Raw genomic sequence first — 20,147 nt, forward strand, 5'->3', positions numbered from 1 at the left:
ACAAAATTGGCAAATCAGTGTAACCAGACAAAAGAATTTTACATTTTTGTTATTTTATGGATACACTGATATTCCAACAAATTGAACAGTATTTTTGAGTTCTCAGCTAGCGTCCCTTCTGGTTATTCTTTGATATAACCATTTTCACTAAGATCAAACTATAGCATTATTTCGATAATTTGATACAATCCCAAATCACATATTTTTTTATAAACATTTTTGGAAAAATGATAAAAACAACCGTCAATTTCAGTATTTAGATACTCAGTTTTTATCGATTTTATTAATGTTGCTTGTTCGAAATAACAATATTCGTTCAACATTTTAAATTAATTAGTGTATGTTATTTCTTATTTGTTGGGTAATAGCGTATATAAGTGGGTGTACACCTCCAAATGCTTCAGGAAGTATCACAAACTTGAGAAAAAATAGATGGAGCGATTTTAAACGTGGAACGGTACCAATATTTTGAATTATATAAAATGTCTGAACTACGGTTTCTTTTAAAAATTAAAATACGGTACACGACTGGTCTACTATTGTTATGGACGTCTCCACAACCGAGTTTGTTCGTTAGTAATAAATACGCGGTGTTTAAGTTATCACTAATACTTTATTAATATAATCAATTTTAAAAGAAATTAGTACACAGAATAATTGTTAGACTTAAGAAAATAACAGAGGCTCTGCTCGATGGTCTGCCAGGACTACACTAAATATTATACAGACGGCGAGACACGGTAGGGGCTCGCTCGGGCTCAAAACTGTCCACACAGCGAATTCCCTAAAACCGTGTCACTCTATCGGTTCACATGTTAATATGCTTACACACTATACTATATTATATTATATTATATTATAACTATATCCTATTCTGTGTATAGCATACAGACAGGGGTTCACAACACCCCCCGGACTACATGAGACATGGGGGTCTAATGATCACCATGTTTCACTTCATCCGTGAGTTCTGATGCTCTGAAGTTTTAGAATTTTGTAAGGGAGTGTGTGGATTGCACATACTCTGCTACATTCTGGGGTTCTGCTATTTCCGGTCTGTAGAGTCGAGGTAGATTACACTTATATTTGATCAACATGTACAGAATTATAACTATTATTAAAATGACAATACAATAAACTATAATAAAATGATGATCTGGATTTACAAATATGTTGGTATCGTTGTACATTTTAGATAATTCTTTCAGTTTTTTAGCATCTTCAGCTAACTGATTAAAATTTTTAAAATATTTATTTGTATCTATTTGCTCGGGAACACGGCTGTTAATTATTTCTGGCATTTTTAATATTGCGTGCAGATTCGGATTTTCTGGAACGAAATCTCTATGAATTTCTGATGATAGGGTTCTTGATGGTGTTAAAATCAGATTTTCTGTATATATAACACAATTATCGGAAATTTGAATTTTTCCTGTACCGTTGAGTAGGATTCTGCTAGAGTTTTGTGCGCATGTTACTGTAACTGCTTGCGAAATGCAATAATATAACCACGCGTTTTGTAGATAAAGCTTATGCCAGATTGTAGTATTTAGGTTCAGATATTTGAAATTACAAGCTCCTATCGTTTGATACGGGGAATTGTACAAAGATACCTCACAATTATCCTGGTGTTTAGATTTACTAATAGCCTCAGGATTTACACATAACTTAAAAGAGAACAATGTTTCACATTTTTCATACTGATCGTCGGTTAGACTGAAATGATATTCGTTAGTATCGCTTATTGCCAAGTACTGAGCTTGTGGTTCAATGATTAATATATTACCTTTATTTGTAGGTATCGGAAGTGGAATATTATGAAATAGGTTAAACCGAAGGTTTGACAATAAGGGTATACGGGTTACAAATACGAGATTCTGTTGGATGTACACTACGCTTAACTTGGATGTACGGAATAATTCCGGGATAGATAAATGAGATTCAGTTATAGGTAGCTCTAGTGTAGAAGGTAATGTCAGTTGTATTTGTTTAAGTTCGTGAATCAATTGAGATGGGGGGTAGACATTTGTATGCATCAATCCATTTAACGCTGAGTTGACAATGGATTGGAGGTTTTGAGTTTCCCAAGCAAATTGGTTTAGGAAAACTGTCAATATTGCAGTGTGTTCCAGGAAGGTGTTTTGTATTTCCAATACATTGATTGTTGCCTCAGAATGCCTTGATTGTTCTTCTATTCTGTTTATATTCTGCTGCAATTTCTGATCATCTGTTAGCAGTTCATGCATGGTGGAATTTACGTTATTTATGACTGAAGAGACTATGCGTATCTGTTCCTGTGATAGATGAACATATTTATCCTCGGAACGAGCAAGATGTTCAATGTTTTTGTAAAAGAATTCTGCATCCTGATCGGAGCAAACTCCAAAAAGAATGTTTGCTAGCCTTCCTACTGCATTTATCAACCCACGAGATTGTCGGTTCGGATGTTCAGAGGTTCTGTGGTCTGACCCAAGGATTCGTATGACAGAATTGAGATTTGATTCAATTTCTTGCATGAACGGAACCGTGGATTGTATGAAATCCGTACACGCACTAGTTAAGATCGAATCCTCTCTTTTTTTCAATTGAATACAAATATCGCCCGTTTGGTCATGGAATTTCTGGAGTATTTGGTACTTCATGTAATAAGTTGTTAGATTCACGTAAGTGATAAAATCCCAATTGGTGTAGGAAATGCGAAGAGGTCCCATTGCTTCAAAGTATAAGCCCGATGAGTTCTGAAATGAAGTAACTTGGAAACTTCCGCTCTGAGAGTTTGAAAGCCCACGACATACCATTGAGGTTCTGAAACATAATTTAGATTTCATTCATGAAATTTCTTCAAGAGATTTTTGTGCAATTTTACATGTTTATTTTTTTTTAAGATGGTCACATTCGGAGAGTCCGCATTAGTTTCCACCACTGTGAATGGTCCTAACCACTTAGGTGATAATTTTCCTTTACTTGTTTTTTCTTGCACTATGACTTTATCACCTTCATTGATTTTCAAAGGCACGGCTGTACGATCATATCGCTCCTGCGATTTCTGTTTTGATTTCATCTGTTGCTCTGTTACCATCTGGTGCGTTTCTTGCATAAGACGTTTCATTTCGTATTGATAATCTTGATAATTATACTGAGGTTCTGGCTTACGACTTAACGAATTTGGTATTGATAATGGATATCCGTACACGATTTCATGTGGTTGAAACCCTGTGGCTGTGTGTACTGAAGAATTATGACAGTACATTGCATAAGGGACATGTACATCCCAGTTTTGTGGATTTTTTCCAGAGTAGTTCCTTAAATATTCACCTAAGGTGCGGTGACTCCTCTCCAAGCTACCGTTACTCTGCGGATGATACGGGGTGGTCGATGTTTGAGAGATATTTAAAAGTTTGCATACTTCCTTGAAAACCTTACTAAGGAATTCAGTTCCACAGTCCGTCACTAGAGATTCAGGTTGCCCATGCAGACATACAAATTGAGTGACAAAATGCTGTGCGACGGTGTTTGCTTCATGATCCTTCATGGCACACGCCCAAGTGAATTTCGAAAAATCATCGATTAGAGTTAAAATATACGAATTCCCGTGGTAGGACTTGTTGAGTGGTCCTACGATGTCCATAAATACTTTTTCGAATGGTTTCGATGCAGTAGTTGTTATTACCATAGGTTCTTTGATGGTCCGGTTTGGAGTCTTGTTGATTTGACATGCAGGACATTTCTTGACGTATTTCCGGATTTGTGCCCTCATACCCTGCCATTGGTACTGCTGTGAAATTTTATTATATGTGCGCGTTACACCTTGATGTCCACCAAGTGGATTTTCGTGAAATTCCTTTATGATCTGTAGTTTGTTATCTGTCGTTAACTCATCGCGAGTGTATATCTGAATATACACAGGAGAGTCACGGAAGGTATACCTTAACATATTTCGTACGACTTCCCACTTCAGTCCATCTAGGTCGCAGCCTAGACGTGGACAAGCGAGCTGCGTAACTTTATACTTGACGCAGATTGACTTGAGGTTCTGTAGACTTTGGAAGAGAATTTCATAACTTGATTTTTGCCAGAAAAATTCTTTTGTGATTATATAAAACACCTGATGATTGTTCACATTGATTGTTGCAATCTCTGTTATTTGGCATTTTTGTCGACGAAGTTCATTAACTTTTCCAAATCGGGTTCGGAATTCAAATGCAATTCCTTTCCTTGCTTTAAAATCTGCTGATACACAATGTGCTAATGAGATTCCAGCCTCTACGGAAAACAGATCTCCTGTTAGCTCGGAAATTTTCTTCGTAGGACCCAGTTTAATTTCATCTGCTTCCAGAAATGCTTGATAACCAGTATCAACTTCCCTTTTCGATTCTAGGTCTAGGTGTTCGTTGTCTACTGATTTTAAAGAGGTTCCTTGAGTTTCTGGAGGTTCTGATTGGTTGTAATGACTCGATGAGGTCTGAGCTCTCGTAGTTACCGTTTGAATACGACTCAGTGCGTCAGCATTTGTGTTGTTCACTCCTGGTTTGAAATGGATAGTGTACTGGTACTCTTCCAGCTTGAGGCGCCAACGAGTGAGTCTTGATCCTGGATCGGTAATATTAAACAACCATACTAGTGCTCGATGATCGGTAATTATATTAAACTTTTGCCCGAATAGATAAGGTCTATATATCTTAATTCCCCATACTATGCTGGTTAGCTCCTTCTCGGTGGTGTTGTAGTTGATTTCTGCCTTATTTAGAGTACGAGATGCAAATGCTATCGGCAAATCCTTTCCTATCGGTCCTTGCGACAGTACACATCCGATCGCGTAGTCACTTGCATCACAAGTCAAGTTAAATGGTTTAGAGAAGTCCGGATATTGTAATATAGGTGCCTGTGTCAAGAGGTCTTTTAACTGTTCAAAAGATTTCTGGCAAAGGTCACTCCATCTGAACGTTGCGTCCTTTTTTAACAATGAGGTCAGTGGCTTAGCGATCTGCCCATAGTTTCTAATAAATCTTCTGTAGTAGCCTGAAAGTCCTAAAAATGACTTAACCTCTCTCACATTTCTTGGAATTGGAAATTGTTTCACACAACTTATCTTCTGAGGATCTGGCTTGACTCCTTCGTCAGTGATTTGATGTCCGAGATAATTGACTTCTTTTCGGAGAAATTCGCATTTCAGTGGTTGAAGTTTGAGATTGTATTTGCGGAGTCTCTGAAAAATCTCTGTGATTTTCTGTGAATGATCATTTAGATCTTTTGCATAGATGATTATGTCATCTAGGTATACGAATGCTTTGATTCCGTTTATACCGATTAGTACTTTATTCATGAGCCTCTGGAATGTCCCTGGAGCTCCCTTCAAACCAAATGGCATTCGCTGAAATTCGAAATGTCCCCGGTCTGTAGAAAACGCTGTTTTGCTACGGTCGGAGGGATCCATCGGGATTTGGTGGTACCCATGGGCTAAATCCAAGGTACTGTAATATTTTGACCTCCCTAGTTGGTCCAAAATATCCACGATGTTCGGAAGTGGAAAAGCATCCCCTATCGTAACCTCATTAAGTCGGCGAAAATCCACGCAGACACGGTATTTAACCTGGCCATTGACGTCGGGTTTCTTCGGAACTACTAGGAGTGGAGCGTTCCAAGGCGATTCACTAGCTGTAATCACACCTTCCCGTTCAAGGGTCTCCATTTGGTCCGTAATTTCCTGTCTATGCCTTTGTGGTAAACGGTAGGGCTTCACGTGAATTGGCGATACCGCTTCTGAGGTTTTGATTCCGTGTGTCACTGCTGTAGTTGCTGTCACCCGATCTCCTTCTAAGAAGAATATGTCAGAGTAATCTTGACAGATGGCCACTAATGATCCCTTTTCCTCCGAATTTAGATGATCGGTTCTAAGTGCTTCTTCCAATCGTTTTAGTCGACTACTGTTTGCATGAGGTTCTTCTTGTTGATCCATGACTTGTACCGAATGGATTAGAGCTTCCCTGAACTCCTCGTGGACCAATTCCTTTAAATTGGGCGTCTTTAGCCTTATTGTTTCTTCGGTTGGGTTGATGAGTGTGGCTAACACCCTTTTGTTTTGTACTCTGGTTACAGCGTTACTGCACAAGACTGATTTCGTGATTTCTTGACATTCAATGATGATTATTTTGTCTTCCGCGTGATTCCCTGCTTCTATTCCTACGAGGGTTTCAGTGCGAGGTTGTAGCACTATTTCAGCCCCGTCAGGAATAATGACTTCGTTAGTCTGGTAATTCAGAATGATTTTGTTTTCCACCATAAATGGCCGTCCAAGGATACCATCGTTTGGGATTGGGAATGCAGAATGAACTACTTGGAACATTGCAACTATAGTTTTATCCTCGATAAATAGTTCCAATTGTGTTTGTCCCATTGTGTGTACTATCTGGTCATTAATGCCCTTCAGCTGATATATGACGTCTTCATACACGATAGTCTGATCTGCGAGGGAAGATATTTTTATTAAATTAAGCTCACTCCCAGAATCTAAGAGTAGCTTCGATTTTTTGTTGATGGTCTGTTGAATGTGGCAGGTTAGATGATCTTCATCTAATTCTGCTTTGAAGTAGAGGATCTGTCGTTGCCGGTGTTTTTTAACTCGCTCACCGGGCGCCCACCGCTGGCGGCCGGTTGCTGCTGGTTTTCCTGCTGGTTGCCTTCCTTTTTGGAGTTTACATAATTCCTTTTACGGCAATCTTTCAGCATGTGCCCTGGTTTTTTACAGTAGTTACATTGAATACTCCTAACTGGTGCCGTTACGGAAAAAGGTTTTGAGTTTGTCGTCGTCGGTTTGCTCCTACAGTCCTTCGCCATATGACCGACTTTATTGCAGTGAAAACAAGTGGGTTTCTTCGTGGATTGGTGAGGCGCCCCATATAACTTCTTTGTTGCTTCTTGCGAGTTTCTGACCCGTTCTTCTTCCCTTGCTGCTTGTATGGCCCTGTCTAATGTTAATGGATTCCTCGCCTTTATGAAGTCCTTTAAAGGTCCTAGTCCCTCTACAAAGACTTGGATGCTTTGCTTCTTGATGCTCGTTCCTAGCGCTTGGGCTACCTCCCAACTGTGCCCACTTGTCTCTTGCTCTATGATGAGTGTTTGGAGTTGCTCAATTCTGTTGGCGTAGTTTGTTACGTCTTCTCCGATTTTCTGTCTCGTCGAATACAACTCCGAGAATAGATATGTGGTCGTCCTCTGCGGTTCCAATGCAGACTTTAACGCTTCCTTTAGTTCAGCCCAGTGTCTTATCTCCTTAAACTTGACTGCCTGACGGGCTTTCCCTGTCAGTCTAACTTGTATTCCTTGGAGTAGTCGAGCCTGTACATGGTCATGCGCGCATGCTAACGCAAACTCGCATTTTTCCAAAAATATCTCTAACTCCTCCTGCTTGTCTCCACTGAACGAGCCTGGCAAGAGTTTTAGAGCAGCCTCCAATCCTATTGTCTCTTCTCTGGGTCCGAATGAATATCGGACACCTGATTGATCCGAGTTTCCTTCAGTTATTGGAGGATTTGATATTGCTTGTGTGTCTGTATTCGATTGTCCTTCAGAATTTACCATGATGCTTTGTCGAGTATTATCGTTAATACCCGTTGTCTGAACTGCTTCCTGAATGTCTTGATTCATGTTTTGGTAACTGGAGTTAAGAGGAGGGGAAGGTATAGTCTGATTTAAAAGATTTTCTTCAATGGTTTGGTCTAGGATATTAAGGTTGAGTTGATTTTCTACTTCCCCCAAAACAGTATCTACTTCCCCCAAAGTTACGGAGACGTTATGTATTAACTCTGAATTATGGTCTATTAGTACGCCAGTTCTGATGAAGATGTTATCAGTACTGATATTCCCAATAGAACGTTCGGATGTCGGATTTTCTGGATTTGAGAATCGTACTGGTAAACTTACACGAGGGGTAGGACTTGGCGGTGTTATTGGATCACTCGATTCGTTATCTGGATTTGGGGACGATCTATCCAACCCGTTTTCCCGTTTTCCGCTCATTAACTACTTATCTACTTGGCTGATACTTAACGAATTGCTAACCTATATTTATATATATGTGTGTATGTTTACATGCAATTATAAATTAATGCTAATGTTAACTACGATATTAATATTATATTAATACAATAATACTACAGATTTACGATTCTAAATTATACAGAAAGAAATAATAATGATAAAAAAAAACAAAAATAGATAAGAAAGAAAAACGTACTTATCGATCAGTACGGAGTGTAGTCGAGATATGGTTTCAAAAATTTTTTTTTTTTATTATTATTATTATTTCTTTATTATTTTTTTTTTTTTTACTTACAGTAGTGCAGTTAAAATGATCCTTGCCATGTTTTTTATTTTTTTTATTTTTACTGATTTTTTTAACACTTCTACTGGATGCTCAAATGATCTGCACTGATGTTCTGCTTGGCTTGGCTCGAATTCCTTGGATGTTAACGACGACTTTCCTCTTCGACTGCGCTTGTGGAATCGACGTTCGCTAGCCCCGAAACTGCTGGCGCGGGGACCACTACACCCTGTAGTGGGTTTCTCTGCTTGCTTACGACTTGTCGTTAATAAACAACGGTCGCATATATTTTATTTGATAACGACGATCGCGTATTTACACCGATTACAACGATCGCGTATTTTTAAATTTAACGCTTATCAGTTATCACGAATTCGAAACGCTAACGCGAGTTGTGTTGTTTGTTTACACTTCGCGGCGGCGCTGATTACGAGCGTCGTGCACTGGATATCAGTGTTTTCAGCGGCTATCAGCTGCTGGTACTATATTATAATATATATATATATATATATATTCGGCGGCGGCACAGACGTCTGGTTTCGTAACTAGCATACACGGCAAATGCGTGCGTGCGTAAGTGAGTGTCGTTCGGTTCGGGCGGCACTATCGACACGGCGGCGGCGGCGCGTGTATTATGCGTCGTTTGCGTGTGTGTGTGCGCGCTTATAAATTTCAGCGGTACCACGAACGGACGCGGCGGCTGTGATGCTCGTATTACGGATTCGCGTTCGTGTGAGTGCGTGCGCTACTAACCATTAGTTTGGGCGACGCTACGAGTACAGCGGTACTGCGGGCTCCCTTCCTTGTCGTCTTGTAAACTGGAGTTTCTGTATACTTCGATGTTTTAGATTTTCTGGACACTTCGGATTTTCTTCTTCAGAATTTCTTCTTGTATTTAATTATATTATAAGCATAGATTTACTTTAACTCAAAATTACACGGCATTGACTAACTTATTGTTTAACGAACTGGAATCTACGGATCCCACCGCTGCCACCAAAAATGTTATGGACGTCTCCACAACCGAGTTTGTTCGTTAGTAATAAATACGCGGTGTTTAAGTTATCACTAATACTTTATTAATATAATCAATTTTAAAAGAAATTAGTACACAGAATAATTGTTAGACTTAAGAAAATAACAGAGGCTCTGCTCGATGGTCTGCCAGGACTACACTAAATATTATACAGACGGCGAGACACGGTAGGGGCTCGCTCGGGCTCAAAACTGTCCACACAGCGAATTCCCTAAAACCGTGTCACTCTATCGGTTCACATGTTAATATGCTTACACACTATACTATATTATATTATATTATATTATAACTATATCCTATTCTGTGTATAGCATACAGACAGGGGTTCACAACACTATCGTCTAATAAAAATGGTTCAGTCATACCTGCTGATAGTTAGTAAACTTTTAAGAAGTCAAGTATTTCTAACGTTAATAAGTTTTTTGGTACATTTGGTAATACTTGAATTTCGTTTTCGTTTTCTATTTTTTTCAATGCTAGACTATGATATTGTACCCTTAAATAAAAATGTTATAATAATAATATTAAAAAATTTAGAATTAAATAATTCTAATTCATTCAAATTAAATTCATATTACTATTTTTATTTTATTACCGTGTACCTATATATAATTAATAACAAAAATAATAAAAACAAAATTAAATAATAGTACATTAGTATTACCTTAGCTTCTAATAATCCAGGAATTAATTCATTGATTACAATTGATGTTGGTTCCATGGTTGCAGCCATTCTATTTTTCAGACGATTGATAGCAATCATTGCCTCGACTTCTGCACCCTCCGAATCATTAATGTGTTCATTAATGCGTTTTAGTACGTCTAAATTGTCAATTCCTGTATGCACTTGTGCTTTACACTCACGTTTGTATTTACACCGCCAAAATTGTTTTAAGCGAGTCAAAACTTCGTTTGTCAAATGTATAAAACCATCTTCATTAAAAATACATTGATCTCGATTCGACTGCATTAATGCCATAGCTACTTAAAATATTATATAACTAATAAATTTAAATAAGTCTAATATAATAAATTGGCGATAGTTAAAGTAAATGTAACCAATGCTTTTGTTAAATTATTAAGTAAAACTGTCGTTGGTTTGCAAGTGGATTTTATCGATTTCGATAACGTATAGTATATAAAAGTAACAAAATTGAATAGGTAAATATAATACGGGTCTAAAAAACTTTGTGCCTAAACAATAATGTCGGATAATCCCTAATATCGTGATATAATTATTATGTTATATAATATAATATATAGGTATAAGTATATCGTTACATTATTACCATACGTATATGTTAAAGTAAAATAATTGAATAATTATAATTTTGTCCTCGCGTTTAAATATACTCGCTCCCTACAAAAATGACCGCTTGTCAATACGTCTGTTGACAGTTATAACAATTAGAATTCTGATTGCTAAAAGAGTGAAATTAATTTAATTTATTGGAAAAATAAGTAATTTTGTAATAATAAAAGTAATAAAAACAGTTTTTATTATCTTCAAAAACAGCATTCTATTATTTGACTTTTTATAATACTCTACACTTATTTCAGCTTTATTTTTAACCGTTCCCCGTATAGAAACATTAGTATAGGCTCTAAAACAGGAGCTTCCTTGATGAACACCATACTTCATTTTTTTTTAAATCACTGTAAACTTTAATCTATTATACCAAAATTTGGTAAAATTTTTATTAAAGTAGTGTGATCAACCACATCAAAAGCTTTTGCTAAGTTTAAAAAAATCGCAACTATCTTTTCGTTAATAACAATTTTTTGTTGAATAAATTTAGTCGATAGATAGAAAGCTCTATATAATAGTACATTTACCTGGTTTAACACCAAATTGGTTCTTAATGTTCCAAAAGGCTATAAGTCTTTATTTAACAATTTTTTCAAATATTTTCGAAAAAATTGCAGATAACGAAAATAGGCCTACAGTTAGACACATATTTAGTACTTCCTGATTTAAAAGTGATTTTATGATACTTAGTTTAAATTTCTCAGAGAAAATACTTTATCTCATACAAAAATGCAATTTATAAACTAAAGATTTAACAATAAAATGTGCCTCATTTTTCATTGTTTTGACAGTTATTTTATCAAAACCAAGCTTTCTCATCTTTTGATTTATTTAAAATATTTTATATCTCTATACTTCTAAATTTTCTATCGATTTTAGAAACATTTCATTAACAAAAAATTTACTTTGTATATTTATACCATTGTTTTTAAGTTTGTTTGCTAGTGATTCACCAAAGTTCAAAAATTATATACGAGTACGTATCAAAAATATTTTTTCGTGAATCATACATTTTTTTTTACACAATATTAATTTTAATTGTATAATATATATATATATATATATATATATTTGTTTTGTTATTTTTAGTCCCAGTTCCTAACCAAGCTTAGGGTTATAATATTATATACTACATGAGAAAGTTTTCTTTTATACAAATTTAATTTTTCTGTTCTTAAATAGAAGTAAATTTATTTTTATATTTAATTTAATTTTGTGGATCTTTTTTTCTTTTTTTAATAAGCCTTTGTCATCCACTCTTTTATTTTGTTATTTCACCGTGAAAATTAACAATTATATGTATTATTAAAACACTATTGCTATATTTGGTATAAGGACTTTTAATCTTAAAAGATTAGACTTATAAAAACAATATTCATGTAGACTATGGTCTGTCCAGCGAGAAAACTCGTTGATTCTGCGCATCTCCCCGTGTCACCATGCTATCAAAACTGGTTCACTTATGGCTGGGTATCATTGGGGAATGTGCAGAATAACTGATTTTGGTCGGTTTGCGGCGCGTTCTCTCGCTTGACAGAGTATAGCTATTAGATCATTTTTACAAAGATTACGTATTGTAAAATACGTATTATAGTTAGAAATTGAGTACATTCAATCTCCAATATTATGCCATGTTTCGGTTAGTATATAAATATCAGTTATTTTTAAGTAGATACATACCGCCACCCACAGCGAAAAGGGCATTAACTCACTTTTTATCATTTTTCAGGAGAGCCGATCCAAGTTACCAACAAGAATTCTAATTCTATTTTTAGTTTTTTCAAAATGTTCATTAGTTTGTGTGTACTACACAACTATAAATTTCTAATCATACCAACTTTATTTCTTCTACTATTTTTGTGAGTTAGTTCCACTTTTATAAGGCAGTAACTCAAGTTACTTCTTTTTTCCCGGGTACATAACTTTTTCATATACCAATAACTCAGGTTACTTCTATTTTCAATGGAAAATTACTGTTTTGTATAGCAGTAACTCCCAATACCTATTATAATATTGTTTAGTACTTTTGACCTTTTAAAAAATACTTTCATCGTATTCAAAATATAGATTTGAAAAATACTTCAAATTTAATTTCAAATATTATATTTAATTTAACAAAATATCATAATACCAGGTATTAAAATAAAAACAAAATGACAGTGTGTAGAATTAATCAATTCAAATAAAAATAATAATAACAACAACAAAATGCCTTAAGTAGGTATTGTTCTTTACTTTTATGCTTAACAACCCGTTTAACAGTAAAAATCAAAAAATTTAAAAAAAAAACATCATAAAAAATAATAAAATTAGCTTAGTGGACGTCGTACTGACTGTGTAGTGTTCTCTTAAGCTGTAACTAAAGAGTAGTAGAAACCATGTTACATTGACGGTATAAGTCCTTTGTTACAAAATGATAACAAATCGTTAAGTTTTAATTTATCTGTAGGATTCTTCTCAGTATAAGTATTTTTTGGTGTACAGTGGGCTGTATGTCTTTTTCTATTTTTATTAAATATAATATTTAAGCTTATACAATTTATTTTTGTATCCAAACTGTAATTAATGTTTATTATAAAAGGTTTTTCAGTTGTCAGAGTAAAAACTTAACTCTTTTATTCCACTTTCTTTCTTTATCTTCATACATTTTAAAATACAAATAGAAATTTAATTTGATCCACGTTTACCATCACTTTCGTCCCATATAAAGCAGTACCCTTCCTTTTTTCCAATATCATATATAGTGAAGTTGTAAGTAGAAAATGTTCTCTTATAGTAGAAACTACTTACTTCACTTTGTGGAGTTTGCAATACTTTTTCTAAATCAAACACAGCAACACAGAATTTGCTATTTTTTTCTGCCCTTTTTTTATCAGCGTTTTTTCTTTCTTTTGCCAAATTTTTATTAAAGATGAGCTCATCATGTTCAATATGTAAATTATTTTTTTGTTCTGGTGTTGATAGCCTGTATTGTTCATATATATCACACAAATCTTTCTTGGGTTTGAAAAAAGCACAATTATATTCATTATTGAAAATATCTGAGTATTGTCCAAAAATAACATTCAGTACTCTAGAATCTGTTACTGACGGATTGTTTTTAACCCATTCTAAGTATAAACGATGCATTTTTGATATTGATTGATTACTGTCAAGGAATTTTTTTTTAATATTCTCTAGTATAATGTGATTCAACGATTGGAAAACTTTCAATATGTTCCTTAATTTGTTTTTTAACATTATCTTTTATGACACGAGGTCGATTTCTTAAGCTTTGTACAAACATTATTAATTATTTGTCTGCAATTGCTAATATTTGTAAGAACATCTTTTGACAAACTTGAACGTCTTGGTTGTTTATAGTAAAATTATATGTTCTGGAAAAGTTTCTACGTGACTCAGATTGGTTAGTACTTTGCTTTTTTAAAAACATTTAAACATTTTTGGAAATGTAATCCCATTGTCTTGTATGATCACCTAATGCCCAGTATAAGTTAAATAATAGTTTGCGTTCCTCTTCATTCACTTTGCCACAGCATTTCAATCCACAATTTAATGGGCATGGTAGTCCCATTTCTTTTGCTTTTTATTTTTGTTATCACGAGTAATTCACGACTATAATGTTCCTTTCTACTATTCAATAATCCTTTTCTTTTTACATCCACCCACTCAGAATAGTTAATTGTGCGTTTTCTTGTTAATTTACAGCTTATCTGTATTATCTTTCTCTTTTTTATTGTCTTTTCTCCTTGAGTTACAAAAATTTAATACCATAATTACATTATTATTTAAATAAATTAAAGAAAATATGATTTAAAATGTATTATAATTAAGTTACCAACGATGGACACATTTTACATTTTGTGCCTATAGGCTAGAAAGCAATGTGAAGTTACTATTTTTTATTTTTTTATTTAATTAATTACCTATATAAAAATGGTTCTAGTATACAGTAATATACAATAATCATGCTAATAATTAATAACTGATGTAGTGATCGCTGTGCAGGACACTGCGATATGCTCCACGTTATTTATTTAACGACGTCGCACGTCTTTGTAGAGCTTTAAGTGGTATTGAGAAGGTAGGTAGTTGAAATAATGAACACTTGTAAATTCTTAGTAAGTACGTTATACTTTATTTAACAAACAATTAGTTTAGCTACTGCTAACATAAAAATACTACTACTGGGAATGATAAAGTACTCGCGACGATGTAGCTGTGACAAAGTCCACGACGAGCAATAATCGTACAATGGGGTAAGTGATCAGTATAGTGTATTGACTACCTTCTGACTATACTTGGTGCTCTACTCGTATTTAAACAGTCCTATCGGCGGTGGCGAGCCCCTGCCAGCCTATCCGATTATTGTATTCATATATTTTATTCTAATTTACATGAATCGGAAAAAACATGTTGTTTTCACCTTTTTTACCTAGGCTTATTTTTGTAGTCGAGTTTATGCACCGTAGGTAAATTATTAATATTTAACTCAATTCTACATATACTATATATTCCCCCTATTACTATGATTAATATATGCTACGTTGGAATTTCTATAGAAAAGTGTGTTTGGGCTTACTACACTGATGACAATTGTATAGACAGGTATTATACAACCTACTAGTAAAGCTACTTAAAAGCTAAAATTGTATACAATATGTATTTTTATTGTTTATCCTATCATTATTGTCGTTTAGGTACTTACATCATTTTGTTGATCTGTTAAAATTAGTTCTATGGGTGGAATATATTCTGCATCACGATCACTGTCATAATATAATAATTCAGCTGGTTCATCTTCAGAACAAGAATTATTAATAATCTGTAAATTATCTTTATCTTACATTTAGTAAAAATAATATTAATAATATTAAACCTAATTGAAATAATACTAATTATTCATTATTATACATATTAGTTTAAGAAACTATTATTGTTTTTATTAAGGCATTTTTAATGTTTCATACATTAAATTTAGTATGGCCAGTACACAATGTGTCATATGTCATAGGATACTCTTCGTCACTGGTTATTGTTCCATACTCATATAAGTCAAAAATACCATCAGAAATTTCTGATTGTGTTTCACATGAATACAAAAACTATAAAAAAAAAATGTATAATATTATTTTACACTTTATTATAAGTATTGGTACATTATAAGTCAACTTTATGAGATAATATTATAACTTGCCTTATACCTACCTCATCACAATTGCCAACATCACCAAACAGACATTTAACACTATATGATTTTTGACGGTGGTTATAAATCAGAAGCTATAATAATATTAAAATGATTTATAACTTTATAAATTATAATATAACTATTTTAGCTATTATACTATAGAATGATTAAACAATAGTATAGTTATAACAATTTATCACACAATATTAATAATACAAGACATAATGATTATAAATTATTGGTAATATTTTATTATGAATAATAATAAGAATTGAGAAGATAATCTATTATCAACAAATTACTATTTTCTATTTTCATGTCATAAACTATAAATACAACATAATCAATATCATTCTAATACTATTATTAATTTATTATTAACCAATTCTACCAAACTATAAAGGTGGTCATAACGAAAAAAAAATATCTGTAGTTACTTCTATTTTAAATTACATTTTACCCACGAAAAACGACGTACCTAACTAAAGATAATGCTTTTTTCGGCGGAAAACTATTTTTGGTGTTTATAACAGCTGCTTATTTAGAACCTCTTTGGTTAAATTAAGATACTGTCGTTTTCGTTGGAATATGGAGAAAAATATTCTTTATTAAATTATTTGATATCAGAAAAATGATAAAAATTGAGTTACTGACTAGTACCATGCACTCACTATTATTTAATTTGTTATACATAATTTATTAATATTTGCCACGATTTAAATAAGTACAAATTAACGATGGTTTTTCAGAAGATGACACGATGCAAAGAAGTGGTGACATGCAGACCACGATTGGTGAGGAGGAGGAGGATGTATGGTCAACGATTAGTCGTGAGTTCGTAGAGAACGTGACTTGGCGATCTAGAGGATGGTCGACAGCGTCTAACTCAAGCACGGTGACCGAAAATACTACCTTATACCACAGTACCAAACTCATCGACACGCAGCAGCCACCCACGCATGGTAACTTCCTAGAAAAACCATTTGACTGTCTCCACACTGATTACGAGGAGTCAAATGTTTCGATAGATTCAATCAGCGAGTCGTCTGAAAGCACTGTGATGAAAACGAACCCGCACAAAACAGTTGTAGTGATCGATTTTGATAGTTCAGTAGACCAGTTTGATTGCAACATGGCCATCAGGTAAGCAGTATTAAATATTTATAAAATATGTATAACTATAACTATCCAGTAGTTCTCAGTACACCAACTATAAATCAAGTTTGGTTAGAAAACTTAAAAGGTAATTCGTTTCTATCCAGTATTATCTAGATCAGTGGTATATTTTTTTACCGATTGGAAACTAAATAAACTTACTATTTGAACACAGTCATTATCAGTGTTAGGTACATATAATCAAATAATTATCTAGATAAGATAATAGATATTTTTCAATTTAATCATCTAGATGAGATGATAGATTAATTTAAATAAAATTATCTAGATAATAGATTATTTCAAGAAAAATATATCTAGATAACACTTAGATAATTTATATAAAAAAAAAACTATAGCTTAGCTGATAATAAAAAAAAATTCATACATTTTCAATGATATTTTATTTATTTTATGATACATAAACAGATTGGTACTATTTGTACATAGTTAATAAATAATAATTAGGAAATTTATTTTATACAAATATCAAAATATAATATAAATCAAATGAGGTCATTATTCATTAATATATAAAAAATATTTTTTATTCAGTTATTATTTGGTTGACCTAAGGCATAATAATTTTTTGAAAGTGTCGTCTTTCATACGATTTTTACAAGGCGTAAGAATTTGACTGCCTGCACTAAATAATCTCTCAACCGGGACTGAGGAAGGTAGAGTTGTATTGTACTTGAGAATCACTTGTTTTACAATTGGATACTGATTCAATATATGCAGAGTTTTTGTTTCTTTTTTTATATATCTAAAAAAGTTAGTGCTTAGTTAGTGTTAGAACATTTGCTGATAAACTGCAGCTATCGTAGATATCAGTATTAGATAAATGAGATGATGGCATAATGCATTCAAAAAAATCATCACTTTCTTCAGAGTTAGTAGACTGGCTTAGTTGTGAGCTATTTATTGAATCAAAAATAGGTGAACGAAAATAGGTGGAACCCAGTTTAATCGAAACTTTGGATGGCTAACAGATGCTAAAATATATGGTTTGCTTGATGGCAGATTCAAATCTAATACAGCTTTGAATGTTTTTTCTAGTCCTTTAGAAATTGCTGAACATAATGGTTAACAATAAACTATTTGTGAAGTATTTATAATTTTGTTAATTAATGATAAAATTGTTGGAGTGACAAATCCCAAAAAGCATTTAATGAAGTCGCTAAAGGTTCTAAAACTTGACAATATTTTTGTAAAAATGATCATTCAGTACTTTTTAATTTTGTTAATTTTAGTTCATTAATTGCTTCAATGACATTAGTTTGGTGTAGAACAAGTTTTTGAATTGCATCAAAAAAGAAAAACGAAAAAATTTTCAAAATAGTATAATATTTTAAGTTTATCATAGACAATTGAAAACTTTGATTTTTCTGTTTTTTTTTTTTTTTGAAATGCCGATAAAAAAAATTTGGCATTCCAAAAGTCTTTATAAAATTTAATAAAAGGTTTATTATAAGTTGTTCTTATCGTAGTAAAAGAAACATTTTTCGTATACAATGATACTTATCATTGCATTCAATTTAACATATCCATTATATACTCGTATAGGGACCTACTCTCCATATCTACTATACAATAGACTATAGCAGAGGTATTCAAACTTTTTCATCCCAAGGCTCCTTTGAGTCTTCACAAAATGTTGACGGCTCCCAAATTAAAAATGACAAAAAATTCAATGTTTATATGAATGTAATTTATATTTTATACTAATTATTTATTTACCATATTACATATATAAAAAAATTATAAATAAGTAGTTATTGTAAAAAAATATATAACAAAATATTTTATGTTTAGTCTTAGGAAATATAACTCAATAAAATAACAATAATATTAAAAAATCAATATTACTTATTACTAGATTTTTAGTGAGATGGATGCGCTTGCTTATGCTTCATAATATGTTCAATTCGTGGCTCAAGTTTTAAGACTTACGCGACCAATTAAAGCTATATTTAGTGAATGATTGTTGTAGAGTGTAGACTGTAGACAATTCAACGTTTCCCAAACGGTGTGCCTCAATGATAATAATAAACGTTTTTCGTAAAAATATTTTTGTTGGCGCTGAGAATATTTTATTGCGAGATGCTAATGAGCACCGAGCGCGGCGACGAGGAGCATCTTATCTGTCTATCCACTTCTCTCCCGTCTCCCCCGCATTCCACTCTGTCCTTTTTGTTTTTAAATTGTGTAATTATTATAGTATTATTATACTATCTATATATATTGTTTATCCTCTTTGTTTTTCCTATTATATTAATTAATTATTGGTCGGCTTTGCCGTGTTGTATATTATCATATGTTCTCTTCTTATTATTATTTATTGTTATTATTCTGCGGCCAACGCCCTTTTTTTATTATTATTACTTTTCACTTTATCTGTATAACGTACATGATATACTCTCTCTCGCTATTGCAGCGGATTGTTTCAAATCGTTTTTTTGTTGTTTTGATATTTTTATTATAAGTCGCATTGAGCGCAAAAAATTGTTATACTACTATTATTATTATTATTATTATTCCGTGATTCAACCATCACGTACTATTGTATTTTCTGAGACCTCATTGTGAGGAGCGAAATAAAAAAAGATCTCATACCACGACATATCTCGTAAGTTTTTGACATAATAATATCACCTCATTCACCCGTGCATCATAGCCAGCGTTTCCCGACTACTGGGTATCGTCGTTTCCACCATCACGTCGTCACCATCGCGAGTATCACCGCATAAGTCCGCCAGCAACTGGTACGTTGTGTGAGAGGCCGCCCAGGTCATCGAGTTCAATAATACGTCCGCCTTCTCCGCTGACCAGCATCGTACCCGGACTTCCGTAGATTAAGGTTAATTTTAAGTTGTGTCCTTAATCTGTAAACTCTGTTGTCATTGCACCATATAGAATCGACCACAGAGTCCCTCCCCATAATTAAACTGATGCATCCTCATTCCCGCGAACTCCACTTCCTTTCCTCGTCGACATTTTCATAGGTACCCATTATATAGCATAGCTATAATATTATAAGGCGTCAGAAACTTTAGTTGCCTATACACGCCCCTTAAAAACAACTAAATACATTAACTTCGCTCTCGGACGTTACCGAGTGGTCCTTTGGGTAGCC

At 33.5% G+C, this 20,147-nt stretch overlaps 1 protein-coding gene across 1 annotated transcript in view; it reads left to right on the forward strand.

The window, feature by feature from the left end:
- Window positions 1–20,147, forward strand: part of LOC132926100 (uncharacterized) — a 63,156-nt gene that overhangs the window by 28,901 nt on the left and 14,108 nt on the right. Inside the window, exon 8 of the mRNA XM_060990441.1 lies at window positions 16,606–16,999. Coding sequence (XP_060846424.1) covers window positions 16,606–16,999 — 394 coding nt within the window. The remainder of the gene's footprint in view (window positions 1–16,605; window positions 17,000–20,147) is intronic.

The sequence above is a fragment of the Rhopalosiphum padi genome, chromosome 3 (genome assembly GCF_020882245.1).
Source record: "Rhopalosiphum padi isolate XX-2018 chromosome 3, ASM2088224v1, whole genome shotgun sequence".
In the NCBI taxonomy this organism is placed as follows: Eukaryota; Metazoa; Arthropoda; class Insecta; order Hemiptera; family Aphididae; genus Rhopalosiphum; species Rhopalosiphum padi.